The sequence below is a fragment of the Streptopelia decaocto genome, assembly GCF_964273445.1.
Source record: "Streptopelia decaocto genome assembly, chromosome: 1".
Taxonomy (NCBI): Eukaryota; Metazoa; Chordata; class Aves; order Columbiformes; family Columbidae; genus Streptopelia; species Streptopelia decaocto.
In genome coordinates this window covers 83020290-83036353 of record NC_138663.1, presented here as the reverse complement: position 1 = coordinate 83036353, position 16064 = coordinate 83020290, and the positions used below count along the sequence as shown (strand labels likewise).

The following is a 16064-nucleotide window of genomic DNA, read 5'->3' as shown; positions in this document are numbered from 1 at the left end:
TGACAAACTCTCTGGGACTGCCCAGTCAACTGAGGCAGCTGGTGGCATCTGGAATAACCTGTGAATATCCCAGGCCACTCTCCTCCAGTCCTGTTCAAGGGTTGGCCCTAAGAAGCTAACCAGGTCTTAAGTAGGACTTCTCACAACACAGGTCCACAAGATGATCAGCTTCTTGCAGAGACATCAAACAGTTATGTTGAAAGCTATCTTAGCTTATAGGAGAACACTAAAAGGGAGGCCCTGGACCATGGATTTATTTCAGGGAGGAAACTGGAAAGCTCAGTGGCCTCTCCTCTCCTCCTCATCACTTTCTCCTGCAGAAGCAGCTTACAGAAAACAGCCAGAATCTCAAGGTTAAACCTTCCACAAAGTGAAGAGCAAGGAGAACCCACATACCTCCATTAAACAAAACCAAACTGAACCTGGTTTACATGCTAGTGTAGTTAATGAATCTGTATGGCATATTTGCTTACCTTGTCCATATAAACAAAGAACAAAATTAGTAGTATCAGCTCTGCCAGGAGAATTATCAGCAAAACGATGAAAAACTAGAACAAAGAAAAAACAGTATATGAACACTTGCCAACTAGAGAGCAGAGCTGGGGCTGCTATAAAATCAGAAGACTATAGGCCTTGTTTTCTAAACCTTTCCTCTACTGCCAAAACCACGAAAGTTTGATTTCAAACTATTCAGGAACATTGAAGTATCATAGTGGTACTAAAACTCCTGTAGGTCTCACCATCAATGAGGAAACTGACTGTCTAGCATTCTCTAAATCTTAGGTTTTACCATACTACCAGTTTACAGGTTTCAGCAATGCTTTTGTCTTGCATTTTTGACTGCTGTCACAGCACGCAGCCCTGGTAATCTCCTTCATGCAGACTACAGAACAGATGCTAAATCCATTACCGCAAAGATAAATGTGACATGCTTCAGGAGTGATCTTCTAGCAGGCGACTGGTTGCCCACATCTGACTGTTGTAATAGTAATTCCATTACTCAGCAATTCTATTCCCAACTCTCTGTAGCTGAAATCTCTCTCTCCAGGGGCAACCCAAGTGTAAGCTCCGGTAGTTTCTCACTACTTTTCATGCCCACTAGTTGCCTTTATGACATCCCCCATGCAGCCACTGGAGGAGATGTAGTATGCATCGCAGCAAGTTCTCCAATTGGAAACTCATTATAGTAAAAAAAGACTTCTGCAGAGCCTTGTCAGAATATAAACACTCTTATAAAAAAGGTATTCATCTGCTGTTGGACTCTGTGTGGATGAATGACACAGGTCTCATTGTTCTCTGTTTGCTTTCCTAGCTGTACAACACACAAAACCAAGCAGCAGATAGCAAAACACAGGTACACATCTGTCCTCCAGTTCAGTTCGCTGAGATGGTCTAAGGAATGCTGCCTAGATGTTCCTCCACACCATGTAAGGGAGACTTACACAAGGAAAACTCAGGTGTTCCTTACTGTCACAGCACCTGTGATTCATAAGCTGTGACTAAATCAGAAGCTGTCTGTTTTGAAAACAGTTCTCTCACCTCCTGCCACAATACCTCTCTCTTTGGGGTGAGGAAAAGCATGGTGAAGACTCTTAGATTTATGCAGGAGGAGTGACCCACACTGTGTTTTCTGAGAGGGGTTCCCAATCTCTGTGCTTCAGTGCCGGACAAATGCTGCAAAGGATCAGATTTTTTTTTGTTTGTTTGTTTTTTTGGTAAGGCCTGGCAGAGACCCTGACTTCTTAACTTTGGGTCAAATGGTTTCCACCAACCACTGACAAAGGCCTTAGGTAAAGGCAAAGTAGAAAATTGCCATAAGACGCTTTAAGAGGCATCCAAAAGCAGCTGTGCTTAAGATTTTTTCAGTCAATCCTTCCAACAGACATTTCCAGAGGACTATCCAGGTTGAGCCTACAGTTCATGTTTAACCATTCAGAGATAACTGATAATAATTTGCTTTGCTATCTAATACATTAAAGCAGTAACAAGGATACATTTGCTGATACACCAATGATATCTCTGTGACCAAAGCTGTGGGATGTCATACTGCAGGCACACAGAAAATTAAAAGCCAAAGGCAATGTTAAGTGATCCACAAGACTTTATTGCATTGGTCATTTAAATAAAAAAAATAACAAAGCAACAGTCACTGTTCTTAGTGAAAATAAGTATTGATGTCTTACACTCAACAGGAGGCACTTGTTTTCCTTGATAGCACCTAGGCAGCCCAGAAAGCCGGTCACCATGATGACTGTGCCAATGGCAATTACTAGGTTGGCAGCTGAAAGTGATGGAAAGCTAGGAGAAAACGTGGCAAAGTTTCCTTGTGACACTGACAGCCAGATGCCCACACCGAGCAGCCCACAGCCACATAACTGTAAAGATAAAAACAAAAGAGAGGTTTCACCATTAAAAGAAATGGTACTAGGTCCTTCCCCTCAACTCTGAAAGGAAAGAATTTCTCAAGCAAATTATCAGGTAACTGTTCTGCAGTAATGCTCTCAGTGGCTTGGTGCTGAAACAAAGTGAAACTAAATGTCCTTACCTAGAAGTGGTCATGTCAGCTATACTTGTTAATTTACTCAAAAGCCACTGGATGGCAGAATTATCTTTAAAAACACTCAGCACATGAAACCAGGGCTACCCATTGATCTTCCAACAGCACAACCCAATGCAATTTTTCTGTACGAAGACAAAAAACCTTATTTGAAATAATGCTCCATTGCACTTATTTCTGCAGTCATCTACAATGTCTCAGAGTATCCAGCCCCATATTTCCTCATCCTAGGGCAGGCAAGGAAGACCTGGAGATAATTACAATCAATAGTATAATTTCAATAAATATTTGTCATAAAATGTCCAGTGACAGCAGCCAGGTTGGGCTGAGTTCTCATAGCTTTTCTGCTATTTGCCAGTGTTCAATATCACAAAAATCAGATTTCTAGGTTTATTATCTATAGGAAGATCAGAGTACACACCGCCAACTCAGAGTGCTTCGCTCCAATTTACTTGGACCATTGCATGGGAAAAGCAAAACAGCACTTAATCATTACTCACAGTGACATCCCAAAGCTGCTGGTGCTCACCTGGCAGCAGAGACGAACAAAAGAAACAAAAGTTCTTGCCATCAAGCAAGTTCACCACACCCAGCCTACCCCATTGTGCTTGCATAAACTTACAACTTTTTCTCAATTTGGAAACTCAAGATCAGATAACAGCACAGCCACTAAAATGGGGTTCAATCCTGCCTTGTGATGAGCACTAATCCTGGATGATGAAGAGCTACAGACCTAACTTTCTGGGCAAATATCCCTACTTCTGTCTGAGGTGATTTTACCAGACGGGCAGATAGTCCGGGGTACAACTGGCACCTTTTGGTTTTGCTGCTTCACAGAACATGAAAGAAAAACTAGAACAGTATCTTCCTGCATTCATGTCACCTTACCTATGAGTCAGGCTTATGTTTTCATAATCATACACATGGTTATTTTCTTTTACTTCCCCTGTGACCCTTCTGTCTGCTCTGAGACTCCTTCCTAGTTTGCTTGAAGCTTTTGAAACTGCTTTGCATCTAGGGAGATTTACCAGTTTCATGGAGAATTGTGACCAGGAGTAGGCCTAATGTAAGATGCTCACAGGTTTTCCCATGAGAGGTAAAACACCTCCCAATGTACTTAAGTCTACAAGAGCTAACATCATGCAAAGCATAAAAATAAAGGGTTGTGTAGGCACAGAAAGAGAATAAGACATGGAGATTAACTATACTGCATTGGTGGTTATTTCCAGGCCCCCTTGCACCTAAGCACTAGCTTAACAATCTGGGAAAAAAATCCCACAACTGTCTAAAGCTCACAAGCACATGCATTGGCTAACACAGAGGAAATTGTAGGCGTTCTTGAAAGGAGGCTGGGAAGTACCTCTGCTTCCAAAACTCAACACAAAATAACTCCACAGTGTGATTTGGGGAGCTCTGCATCACTGGGTGTGCATAAATGTCACAGCATTTGTTTCCTGTAACAGAGCTGGATGCAGCTACAACATGAATGTGTTTAGCAGCAAAAAGTCAAACAGCTACTATCTTACTGAAAAGACTGATCCAAAACATACACACAGGCATGTGGCAGGAAAGGGTGAGAGGACCTTCACCTCTTCCCCCAAATCCGTCCTCTCCAATTAATAGTCTTCACGTGATTTCTCATTGCCTTTCACTGTATTTCAGCAAGGTGAATGTGAACTTGGAGTAACAGAGAACTGGGATGGGGGGAAGCAAAAAAGAAGTATCCTGATCACATCCTGCTGCAGGACCTAGTGGACATAACCACAAGTTTAAACTCTGCAGTTCATGGAATCAGTCACTCTGTTGCTCCTACTTTAAATTGCATCTATTCTGTCCTTGAATTGCTGCAGTTTTGGTGCCTCCAGGAATCCACTCTGTGGCTCAGCTGCTTCAACCATTCGATGAGAATCACAGGCAGTTGCTCAGTCTGAGAGCTTGATGGTTCAGGAGGTTAGATGCAGCTCTCACCACACAACATTCATTTAAGATTTTAAATGGCATTTCTAAGCTGCCAGGGCTGTACATTGCCAATAGCTGATGGCACTTCAATCAGTGACTTCGTAACTCTCCATGGATGAGGCCGTAAATGCTTCCAAAGAAGTTTCTACTACCCCTGCCAAAGACTTGAATTGTTCATTGTAACTCCTCCTCGGAGCCTCAATTCAGACCTTAAAGATTATTCACAAATGTGTTTCTTGGACTTTCATACTCATCACAGCCTGAGCTCAAGTGTTTTGAAAGAGGGCAGTCAATTCTGAAATCATCAGGCCAAAAGCAGCAAACCACTGCAGATAAACAAGGTGGTGGTGAAAGCAAGATCAGGGCAAAAGGCTTACAGATGAAGGGCAAGTAAAGGACAAAAGAAGCACATGTGACCAGTGGAAAAATCAGCCCACGAAGACTGGCACCTCAGTATCCAACTCCAGTTATGAGGATAGTAGCAACACAGGTAGAAAAAAGAAGCCCTTACCAGCATCTCTTTAACATTTGGAAATAAAACAACACAGTCCTAGACAGAGCCTGAGTCTAGAGTAGAAAGGTGGCCCTGAAATTAATCCAGAAGGCTCATGCTTATGTTTATTTAGACAAAGTTAGAAGCAGCCAATGGCTTAGATGAGGGGAAAGAGAGCTACCTTCAAGTGTAGGAAATCTGGAAAGTGACAGGCCCACTGGTGGTCCATGGGATGGACATGAAGATGGAAAAGGACCAAGAGCAGAAGAAAAATCCAAGCTGGAGAGCAGAATGGACAGATGGCCTCTGTCTCTCTAACTGGGTCTCAGTTCAGGAGATCCTCTATATACACTACAGGACAGATGACTTCTTCACTTGCTTGTGGTAGCCACACTAGTATTTTGGTAAACTCAGGAGCAAAACTCTTTGCTTTTTGGCAGAAAACCAGTCACCCACCACACCTCCACCTTTTCACAATGCCTCTAACATGGAAGAAACATTCGGCACTTGATGTGAAACATTTTCAACAAAGGTCTTGTGGATTTGCAACACACCTATGCTGTCCCTAGGCAGACCACTATGGAGATACAACTCAAATGCCAGACATCTGAATACATTAGTAGAGGAATCCTTTACAATGCAAAATGAAGTGGTATGTCAGTCGAGACAGCAGACATGCCCATGTTTGCTCTTTGTTCCTGCAGTTGTAATGTCCCACTGAAGAAAATCACAGAATAACTCCTTTCCAATTGCTGTAGTGATTTCATTAACATGCTAATGTGCACAATGTGATTAATAGGTCCCTTCAGAGCTGACAACACGCATTAGTATAGTACTACAATTATACCACAGTATCTGCACTGATTACACTCTCACCGTGGCTCATTCCCAGGCCCATTGGGCAAGCTAAGGAAAGTTCTCCTTTTCACAGACTTTTTACCTCCCAGAGTAAGATTTCTCCATCCCTAAATTACACCGGAAGTGCAGATTTCATTAAAAAATCAGGTGATGGAGTGGCTATTAAAGACTAAGGCTGATCTATGCAAACAGAATTATCTACAGTGACTGAAGAGAGTAAATAGTCACAAAGACTTCCCTGCTCATTGCAGGGGGGGTGGACTATATGACCTCTGAAGGCCCCTTCCAACTGAAACAATTCTAAGACTGTATGAGTTGCAAGAGATTTGATAAAGGACATGACAATCTAGAAACTTCCACAAGGTGGCATCCCATACCAAATAGCACTAACAGTTTTAAGTCAAATTTTATTTTTCTCCTTTCCAGAGCTCCTCAATTTTTGTGCTTACTTCTCTGTTTTTATCTCTGTCATTCTACTGGTAGCAGTATTGTTGATGCTAAAATTTATGCTTTAAACCTTAGGTCCCAAGCCAAATGTTTTTCTCACTCATGCTTCCTAAAAAATCCCAAATAATTCCACTGACTTGGAACTTAATTGCATACAACCATACCAACCAAAGCTACCTAGAATTCTAGCAATCAAATAGCTTTCCCTGATACTTTTTTCTCTACCAGTCTCATTTTCTGTACAACATGAAGACAGCTATTTATTCTCATAGGATCTATGTCTTTCCATCTGGTACAACTGAACGCTGGCAGGTGAAAGCACCAAAAACATATCGAGTCACTTTATTAATTCCTTTTTCAGTACATAATTAAATAATATATGCTGCTTGGTATTTAATTGCATTAGAGTGGAAAATGGTTTGACAGCATAATGAACTTCACTGGATCTTTCTTCTCAAAAAATGTTGGTTTATTTCCCTCTCATGATTAGAAATTATCATCCTCCAGGCAACTATCAAATCTCTCCTTCCTCTGGTGTTTATTCATGAAGGTAACTGCAGAACACTATCATAAAGGCAGTCACACACATGGATACACAGACTCTTACTTATAGGGTAATTTAGTCAAGCTATGACATACATATTTTGAGCTTGAAAGCTAACAAAAGGAACACCAACTTTTCCCACAGTTTCTCTCTCACTTTGCTATTTCACTATCAAAGCCTGGATTCTCTTCATTATCTCAACATCTATCTGTTATCATCACTGTGTTCAGAAAACAGCATTCTAGGAGACAGTAAAAGTCTCAAATATTCCAAAGAAATCAGAACTCCAGATAAGCTCAGAGAGAGACAAACCCAAATGCAAGTCTTTCCATAACAAGTGCTATCATCGGAGTGGGAAAGGGGCTGTCTCATTTCATTCAGATTTTTGAGCATTGTGTGAACTAATATAACAATACAAATTTTGACAATAGAGCATCATACCCAGATTTAGTTGCCTTAACCTAAAGAAGATATAGTAAGAGTTTACAAGACTTAGGGAAGGATAACACAGATGGTCAGAGATATGCCAAGACTGACATACTGTACTGAAGGAGATTGTGCATAGGATTATCTGGCCTGGGATGAATTATTAGACAGGAAGTGAATGAAATACTCACAATTCTAGAGGTCAGTATGAAAACCAAACAGTCTGTCTCTTTAATATTTTCCAGCAATGGAAACAAGGGGGATATTAGCAAGCCCTATGTAGTATGTTTTGCTTCACATAACTGAGAAGTAAATTGATTAATTATGCCATAAGCAATTACAAGAATCAAGTACTGTGCCACAATAGTCAGTAAGGGCTAGATAATTTTATTTATTACTAACAACACCTGTTAGCAATATAAAAAGTATATAAAAAATAGTAGTATATTAAAAAAAATAATGACATTTCATACTTCTCTGAGTACAATACCATTCTTCTCAGTGTGAGATAATGCATGCAGAATCCAGCAAAACTAGCAAGCATCAAACAAGTTGGGCTAAAGAAGAGGTAGGATATGCCATTCTAATAAGGTTTATTAATAGAATAATATTGATAGGCTTACTCTTGAAGTAACCCATTGAACAGCACTGGGCAACAGGAAGCTGATAAGGAAGATACTACCAAGAGGAAAAGGTATGAGGGCCATACTCTTGGGTTTTTTTTTGCCATCATTCCATCTCATGCACACAATTTATGATGGAAAAGCTGCACAACTAGGCATGTGAGAGAAAAAGAGTGGCAGGAAGATTTCTTCTTGGCGTGATACTTACTACTGATGGTTAAACACCAGGGGAGCTCTTAACAGACTTGGAATAGAACAGACAAACAGAAACCAAACACCAAGAGACAACCACTAGGGACAAAAAGAAGAAGTAAATGTATCAGTTTGTACCTCCAATTTGAATAATATGCCCTGGGCCATCTGTGGCCCAGTTACAGAGAACACAAAGCTTCCTACCTTCCTCTGTGCTGTATTAAAACATGCCATCTTGCTTGAAGCAAAGATGATACAATGAAAAATACATGGAACAGCTTAAATATGGTCCCCCATAAAAATGGCAAAAAGCACAGGAGGTTTGTTACAAGGAATTACTAAGAGCATGACTGCAAAAATAAGGGTCAATACTGGGAACTAATTTCAGGACAACTGCAGTGACCAAAAGACACTCTGAATTAGGCTTTTACAGGCCTCTATTGAAATAATAAGCCAATAATGATACGACCTGCACCAAAAGGACCAGCACGAAGAAGCCATGTGGAAAAGCAGAATGTATCACCAAAGCCTGGAACAGAAAGGTTTTTCAGTGTCCATTTGACTTTTAAAACCTTCCCTTCTGTTGGGGTCAGCAACACTTCAGAAGAGCTGCCAGTAATATTTTCCCTCTGTTTGGTAAGTCCTACAAAACAAAGGTTACCTATCCTAGCTCTTCTTTTCAAGACAGAGAGACCTTCCACCATTTCTTCAACTGACCCTGACATCAGACAATGTGCAGATGAGGTGAGTGGCCCTTGTGAAGCAGCACAATCTTCTCACTCTGTCCTTGTGATTTGGTCTTTTTTTTCCCCCCTCTCCATCTTTTATGGTATCTTAATGACCTCACAGGTTTCCTATGGAAGCAAGAAGCAGTAGGCTGTTCTTTCTGACTATGCAGGAATTTTTAAGGAAAACTTGTATGAGAAACAAAAATGGACACAATCTTTAGCAGCTGGAAACCTAATTCAAAGACTCTTCAGATCAGCAGGAAGAGCTCACACCTGTGCATTTTGGATCTGGTGCTTCACTTGGAAGTAGTGTGGTGTGGAGATTCAAAACATTAGGAGATACTGTTCAAAAAACCACCATCCTGTCTTCACAGACACAGCAGTCCCTGTTCTTGTTTCAATGCACATTAAGTTTTGGAAGATACTAACTTGATTGTTCACAGAGATCATCACCACAAATAACAGCATTTTTCAAACTATCACAATACATTAACTGCTCTGTTGAGAACGCAATATTAAGGAAAGCAGGGGGCGACATAAAAGGGAAAGGGGACTCAAAGCTCGGCAGTAGAGGTATTCCATTCATTTACCATCAGAGAGGGGTGTTCATCTTTTGCTTTTGCAGTATTCTGCCCTGAGTTACAGATCAGAATGATTGTTCTGGATGGAGGCAGGGATGGGAACTCCATGGTTTCTACTGCTTCAAAGCAGAGATACTTTCTGTAAATTAAGGTTTTGGATGCCATTTGCCACTTCTGGATTTGGGTGGTTCATCCATTTCAGGAAAGGGCTGGTGCTTAAAGGAGATTTTCAGGTAAGCCCAGATAAATTTTCCTGCTTTGTCTTGATAATCCACAGGATTAATAAAAACTGGGGCTTAACAGCTGAAAATCTCAGAGAAAGACTCTTGCAAAGTGAGATAATCTTCTAAATATGATGCAAAATATAGCAAGGACACAAAAATCTGAGAAGTTCTTTAGCCATAGGCTAGAAAATGAGAATGGAGTATGGAAGTGGGTGAATACACTTAATAATACCTGCTTAGTGCTACTGTCATAACAATATGGCAAAGATTTAAACCCCTCTACAACGTTCTGTGAACCAGATATTGACGCAAGAAACAGCAATTATTTTGATGTTTCCTTTTAGTCTAGTGCTGTAACAGTTGTAATGACAGCCTATGTGTAACAGAAGGTACAGAACTGGAATCTATGCAAATGCTGGTGCCCCTTAATTCATCTGTCAAGGAAAGCAATTATCCTCTTCCTGGAGTCATCCCCCAGCTCTGCTTCCCATGTGCCAGGTATTTGTGAAAAGGTGCTGTATGCACCTTAACTTTCTTGTAGGCTGTCAAGCCTTGTTGCTGGAAAATGTCCCTCATTTCAGCATCCAAATAGTGGGCTTTATCGGTCTTCGTGTTTTTCATGGAGCAATGGTGGCACCTTTAGCTGCTCCAGTTGATTTGCAGGCACCAGATATATTTTCCCCACATATTCCATCTCTGCTTTACCAAAAGCCTCATATAAGCAGAAGAACAAAACTTAGAAGAAGTGGTTTGCTTTGCCAGCACCTTCTTTCTTCTGAAGGGTAAACTTTTAATACTCTGATTTGTAATGAATTTGTGGTTTTTTTTCAGCACAGGTATTTGGGGGAGTATTAATGGAATGTTTCCCTTCAAGGTATACAGGGCAGTTTCAGAAATAGACTTTATCAGAAGCTGCACAAAGTATTGCTTTTCTTGGGGGTGAGGGGTCAGTCATGAGTGGTGTTTTCCAGGGCTCAGTATTGGGGCCAGTTCTGTTTAATCTCTTTATCAATGATCTGTAAGTTTGCAGATGACATCAAGTTGGGTTGGAGTGTTGATCTGCTTCAGGGTAGGAAAGCCATACAGAGGGATCTGGACCAGCTGGATCGCTGGGCTGAGGTCAACTGTACGAGGTTTAACAAGAGCAAGTGCTGGGTCCTGCACTTGGGTCATAACAACCCCAGGCAGAGCTACAGACTTGGGGAAGAGTGGCTGGAAAACTGCCAGGTGGGAAAGGATCTAGGGGTGTTGGTCAAAAGCTGGCTGAATATGAGCCAGCAGTGTGCTCAGGTGGCCAAAAAGGCCAACAGCATCCTGGCTTGTATCAGGAATAGTGTGGCCAGCAGGACTAGCAAAGTGATCATCCCACTGTACTCGGCACTGGTGAGGCTCCACCTCAAATACTGTGTTCAGTTTTGGGCCCCTCATCATAAGAAAGACATTGAGGTACTAGAGAGAGTGCAGAGGAGAGCAATGAAGCTGGTGAGGGGCCTGGAGCATGAGTCTTATGAGGAATGGCTGAGGGAACTGGGGCTGTTTAGCCTGGAGAAAAGGAGGCTGAGGGGAGACCACATTGCTGTCTACAACTACCTGAAAGGAGGTTGTGGCATGGAGGGTGTTTGTTTCTTTTCCCAAGTAGCAAGACATAAGACAAGAGAAAATGGCCTCAAGTTGTGCCAGGGGAAGTTTAGATTGGATATTAGGAAAAATTTCTTCATGGAAGTGGTTCTCTTTCATTGCAACAGGCTACCCAGGGAAGTGGTGGAATCACCATCCCTTCGAGGTGTCTAAATGACATATAAATGGGGTTCTTAGGGACATAACTTAGTGCTAGAGTTAGGTTAATGGTTGGACTCAATGATCTTGAGGGTCTCGTCCAACCAAAATGATTCTGTGATTCTCTGATTCTGCATCAGCCCCCAACCTGTACTAGTGCATGGGGTTATTCCTCCCTATGTGCGGGACCCTACAGTAGCCTTTTTTGAACCTCAATAGGTTCCTCTTTGCCCCGCACACTAGCCTGTCCTGGTTCCACTGAATGGCAGCACAGCCTTCTGGTGGCCTGTCAGCCACTCCCCACAGTTTTCTTGAGGGTACACTCTGTCCCTTCAACCAGGTAATTGATGAATAGTTTGAAATGAAGGTCAGGAAGGACAAGATAGTCACTGGAAGTAGTTCCCATGGATTTACAAAGGGGAAATCATGGCCAAGGAACATTATAGCCTTCTACAATGAGGTGACTAGCTTGGTGGGTGAGTGGAGAGCTGCTGGTGGTGTTTAACTTAACTTTAGCAAGGCTTTTGACACTCTCTCACATAATATCCTCATTGACAAGCTGGCAAAGTATGGGTTAGATAAGCAGACAGTGAGGTGAACTGAAAACTGCCTGAACAGCCAAGCCCAGAGGGTTGTGACCAGTGGCACAAAATCCAGCTGGAGATTAGATTAGTCATTAGTGATGTACCCCAGAGGCTGATACTGGCGACAGTTCCGCTTAACCTCCTCATTAATGACCAGGCCAATGGGACAGAGTGTACCCTCAACAAGTTGGCATATAAACTAGAGTGGCTAATGCACCAGATGGCAGAGCTGCCATTCATAGCAACCTGGACTGGGTGAAGAATTGGGCAGAGAGGAATCTCATGAAATTCAACAAAGCGAAATGTGAAATTCTGCACCTGGGGAGGAATAAACTTATGCACCAGGACATGCTGGAGGCTGATGGGCTGGAAAGCAACTCTGCAGTGGAAAGCCTGAAGTCCTGGTGGAAAACAAGTTGACCACAAGCCAGCAATACAACCTCATAGCAAAGAAGGTTAACAGCATTAGGAAAAGTGTTTCCAGCAGCTTTGAGGGATGTCATCCTTTCCTCCTACTCAGCACTGGTGAGGCCACAACTGGAGCGCTCTTTCCAATTTTGGGGTCCCCAGTACAAGACATAGACAAATACAAGTAAGAGAATGGAAAAGAGGCTGAGAGAGCTAGAATGATTTATCCTCAAGGAGAAAAGGCTCGGGGGGATTTTATTGATCTATATAAGTACCTGATGAAAGGCAATGAAGAAGAAGGAGCCTGACTCTTCTCAGGAGTGCCGAGTGATAAGAGGCAATGGGTAGAAATTCAAACACAACATACGATGCAAGAAAAAACCACCTTTTTAAAACAAAACCAAAAACCTCTGAGCGTGCTCAAACACTGTAGTAGTGCTGTGGAGATTTCAAAACCTGACTAGACAGTCCATTGTAACCTGTTCTAGCTGACCCTGCTTGAGCAAGGGTGGGGAGACTAGATGATCTAAACAGGTCCCTTCCTACCACACCTATTCCATGAGTCTATTAAGCAGATACGCTCTCAGATCTTAATAACTATACTCCAGCAGTATTCTCTGCTATGCACACACACACTCTCTTTTTTTTTTTTTCCCCAGTATCCCATGTCCGCCTGAACAGGTAAAAAATAAGTCCCCTCCATTATTCACAGGTTGCGTTCAACAGAAGCACAGCCCTGATTTGCTAATGATTGTCATTAATTATTAGGTGCCAAACATCTTGTTCATGAAATTCCTATGTGATAAATTGTCAGTAGTTAAAACATAAGTGTGGAAAATAGTAGCAATAGAAAAGGGACTTGGAGAGACTGGAAACAAAGCATAAACTTAAAGAAAACATACATCTGCAAAATTATATTCCCAAACACAGAGTTTCTGCAGGATGATTTGTGAAAAGATATAAAAAGCAAAGTGTCAAAGCAAATGAGACATTACTTTGGACTGCAGTAATTCTTGTTCCAAAACTTCACAGCTATTTTGAGTGGCATGCACAAAGGTAACAAAGGCAAAACCAACAAAACTGTCCCTGCCTGCAGCTGTGAATGAAAGGCCAAATTTAGCTGTGCCAATGTCAGCATCATCATCTTTTTGTATATAACACACAAAACCCAAAGTGCAGTAGGTAAAGAAGACTGAACCTTTGAAGGGGATTCAGAGACGATGTCTGTGGGAGATTTGACAGATTTTCTTGAAGTTAACAGACATAATATGGAACTGAAATGAACAGGGCTCCGAGGCCTGTGTGTCCAGCAAGAGAGCAAGAGTTGAGCAGCCTACGTGCCTTACGTGACTTTGTGCAGCCTTGAGCAAAAACAAAAGAAAGAGTGTTTAGCGAAGAAGAGTCAGCAATAAAATAGATACATTTTGCTTAATACTAGGGCTCGTGCAGATACATAAAATCCAATCACTTGTTAGTTTGCAGCAAGTGAACAGTAGCTATTGACCAATTACATGCAACCTTCAGACAGGTGGATAGTGCATGGACAAGTCAAAAAGATACTTAAGGAGAGTTGTAACAAGCAATAAATGGGTTGGCTTAAATTCACATTGTATTGCGTGGAGTCTGTGATTTTTCGCCCTTGCAGATGTCTTAAGAATTAAGGTGTGTACAACATAAGTTAAGTGATAGTTAAAAATCAGATGGCAGAGAAGATAATAGGGGCAGAACCTGGACACAGTATTAGGTCCTTAGTTTAAAGAAAAAAAAAAAAAAAAATTAGAGATAAACTACAGAGACTCCTGAAATCAGAAGGATTGGCAGGACCCTAGTCATTCATCTGCTGGATGGAAAAAAACACAAAGAATAAACAGAGATTAAAATATGACAGATAACATTTATTAGATCCAGCGAATAACTAATACGGAAGAAGGAATTGTGTAGTCACTCCACAGAAGAGACCTGATTGGGTGGGTATTTAACATATAGTTATAAAGGCTATATAATTCATGAAGGCTATGTAATTCAGAAAGCCCACAAAGGACTTGTGGTTCCTACAGAAACACTAACCTTATGCATATATTAAAATGTGCATTTATGCTGTCCTTGATAACAGTCTTGTCAACAACTGTACGTTTAAAATACAGTAACTAAGCATTATACATAATCTCCATTTTAAATTATCTTCTCATTAGTAAGCAAGGGGACAGGAGTAGAACAATTCTTTAAGTAATTCATAATGAATTAAAATCCATCAGCCTAACAAAGTAGTTCTGAGCATTAAGCCTTATTTCCTAAACACACAGAATTGTAAAGATATCTTTCTGAAATGCAAAGTCTGGGGATTAAATTCAGTCTTTCTTTAATTCTTGCAAATAAACCTATCTACGCAAACTTCAAACTGAAAACAGGCAGCAAATTGCAATGCTGTCTTTTAATGCATCAGTTTTTGAAACTTCTTGTTAGAAGATGTAAGTTTAGGTTTTTTCCTATGTAATATTATTAATTCAAAAATGGAGATCTGCTTTTAAAATGCCCCCCCCCCCTTTTTTTTTTTTTATTTTCCTAATTATTTCCATAAAGTTAATTTCACTTGAAATGAGAATCCGATCTGAAAACTAGCCAGACAGAAAGATCTTCTGAATTTACCTATGCCATAGAAACATTCAGAGCTTAGTTTGATAGCAAAAGCAAATACATGTTGCTGCTCAATCCTATTAGACCTGCAGAACAGAAAGAGAACTGAATTTTGTTCTTCCAGTTTTTGGAATAATTATAAGATTTTTTTACTGCAATCATATGCAAGCATAACAAATTACAAAATTTGTACATGTTAGCAACCACGATCTGGCTAATAAAAATATTTTTGTCTTGTTATTAAAACCTCTTTCCAAAAACATTTGATTCAAAACCAACACTGAAGGCTTTGGAAGGAAGAGACAATTTTGCAAAGACGGTTTGTAAAGTAACAAGAGCAAGAGCAAACAGCATATCTAAATCACAGTCCAAATTCCAGTATGTGAAAGCAGCAAGAGAAATCTATCAGACAGGACAGGAAATCATATTTTATTCCACTGATGGTAGAGAGAAAAACAAATTGAATCATGATCCATTGACTTCCCCCAGTGCTCTAATTTTAGAGCAGCCTTTTAAAGCCTTTTGAAAACAGAACTGCACGACTGTTTAAAACTATCTGCTAAATTCACATGTCACGTATTTGCACAAATGCAGGGGCATGTATTTGCAGTACCGTCTTCTAAAATGTATGTCCCCACCTATTTATTCATGGACACTTTTTGCCCCACAGAAGCACAGTCAGATTCTGGTCAGTTTGCCATCAAACATACATTTACAATGCTTAGCATTCACTGGCATAACTTAATGAAATCTGGACACCTCTGCTGGTCACATGTTATTAATGTCTTTTTTTTTCCTGAGCCAATACTCCTGGAGCCTCTTTATCCGCTTTGTTTATTTTAATCACAGCTGCTTAATTCTGGTCTATCTCTTAATACCAAACAAAAGCAGTAGTAACAAAACAAAAAATCAGATGTTTCAAGGACTTGGAGGGGGAAGGTGCAGCAGTCAACAACCCTCACCCAAATTTGTCTAAAAGGAATGAGGACCTTTCTAGCCCCAAAGAAGTTACCATGACTTAAGATACTCT

General features: G+C 40.9%; 1 protein-coding gene across 5 annotated transcripts in view; it reads right to left on the bottom strand.

Moving 5' to 3' along the window:
- TSPAN9 (tetraspanin 9) overlaps positions 1–16064 on the bottom strand; it is a 157378-nt gene that overhangs the window by 6280 nt on the left and 135034 nt on the right. For all 5 annotated transcript variants that reach the window (XM_082043728.1, XM_082043729.1, XM_082043730.1 and 2 more), the window contains 2 exons: positions 2184–2375; positions 474–548 (listed from right to left, as the gene is read on the bottom strand). In XM_082043728.1, coding sequence (XP_081899854.1) covers positions 474–548; positions 2184–2375 — 267 coding nt within the window. The remainder of the gene's footprint in view (positions 1–473; positions 549–2183; positions 2376–16064) is intronic.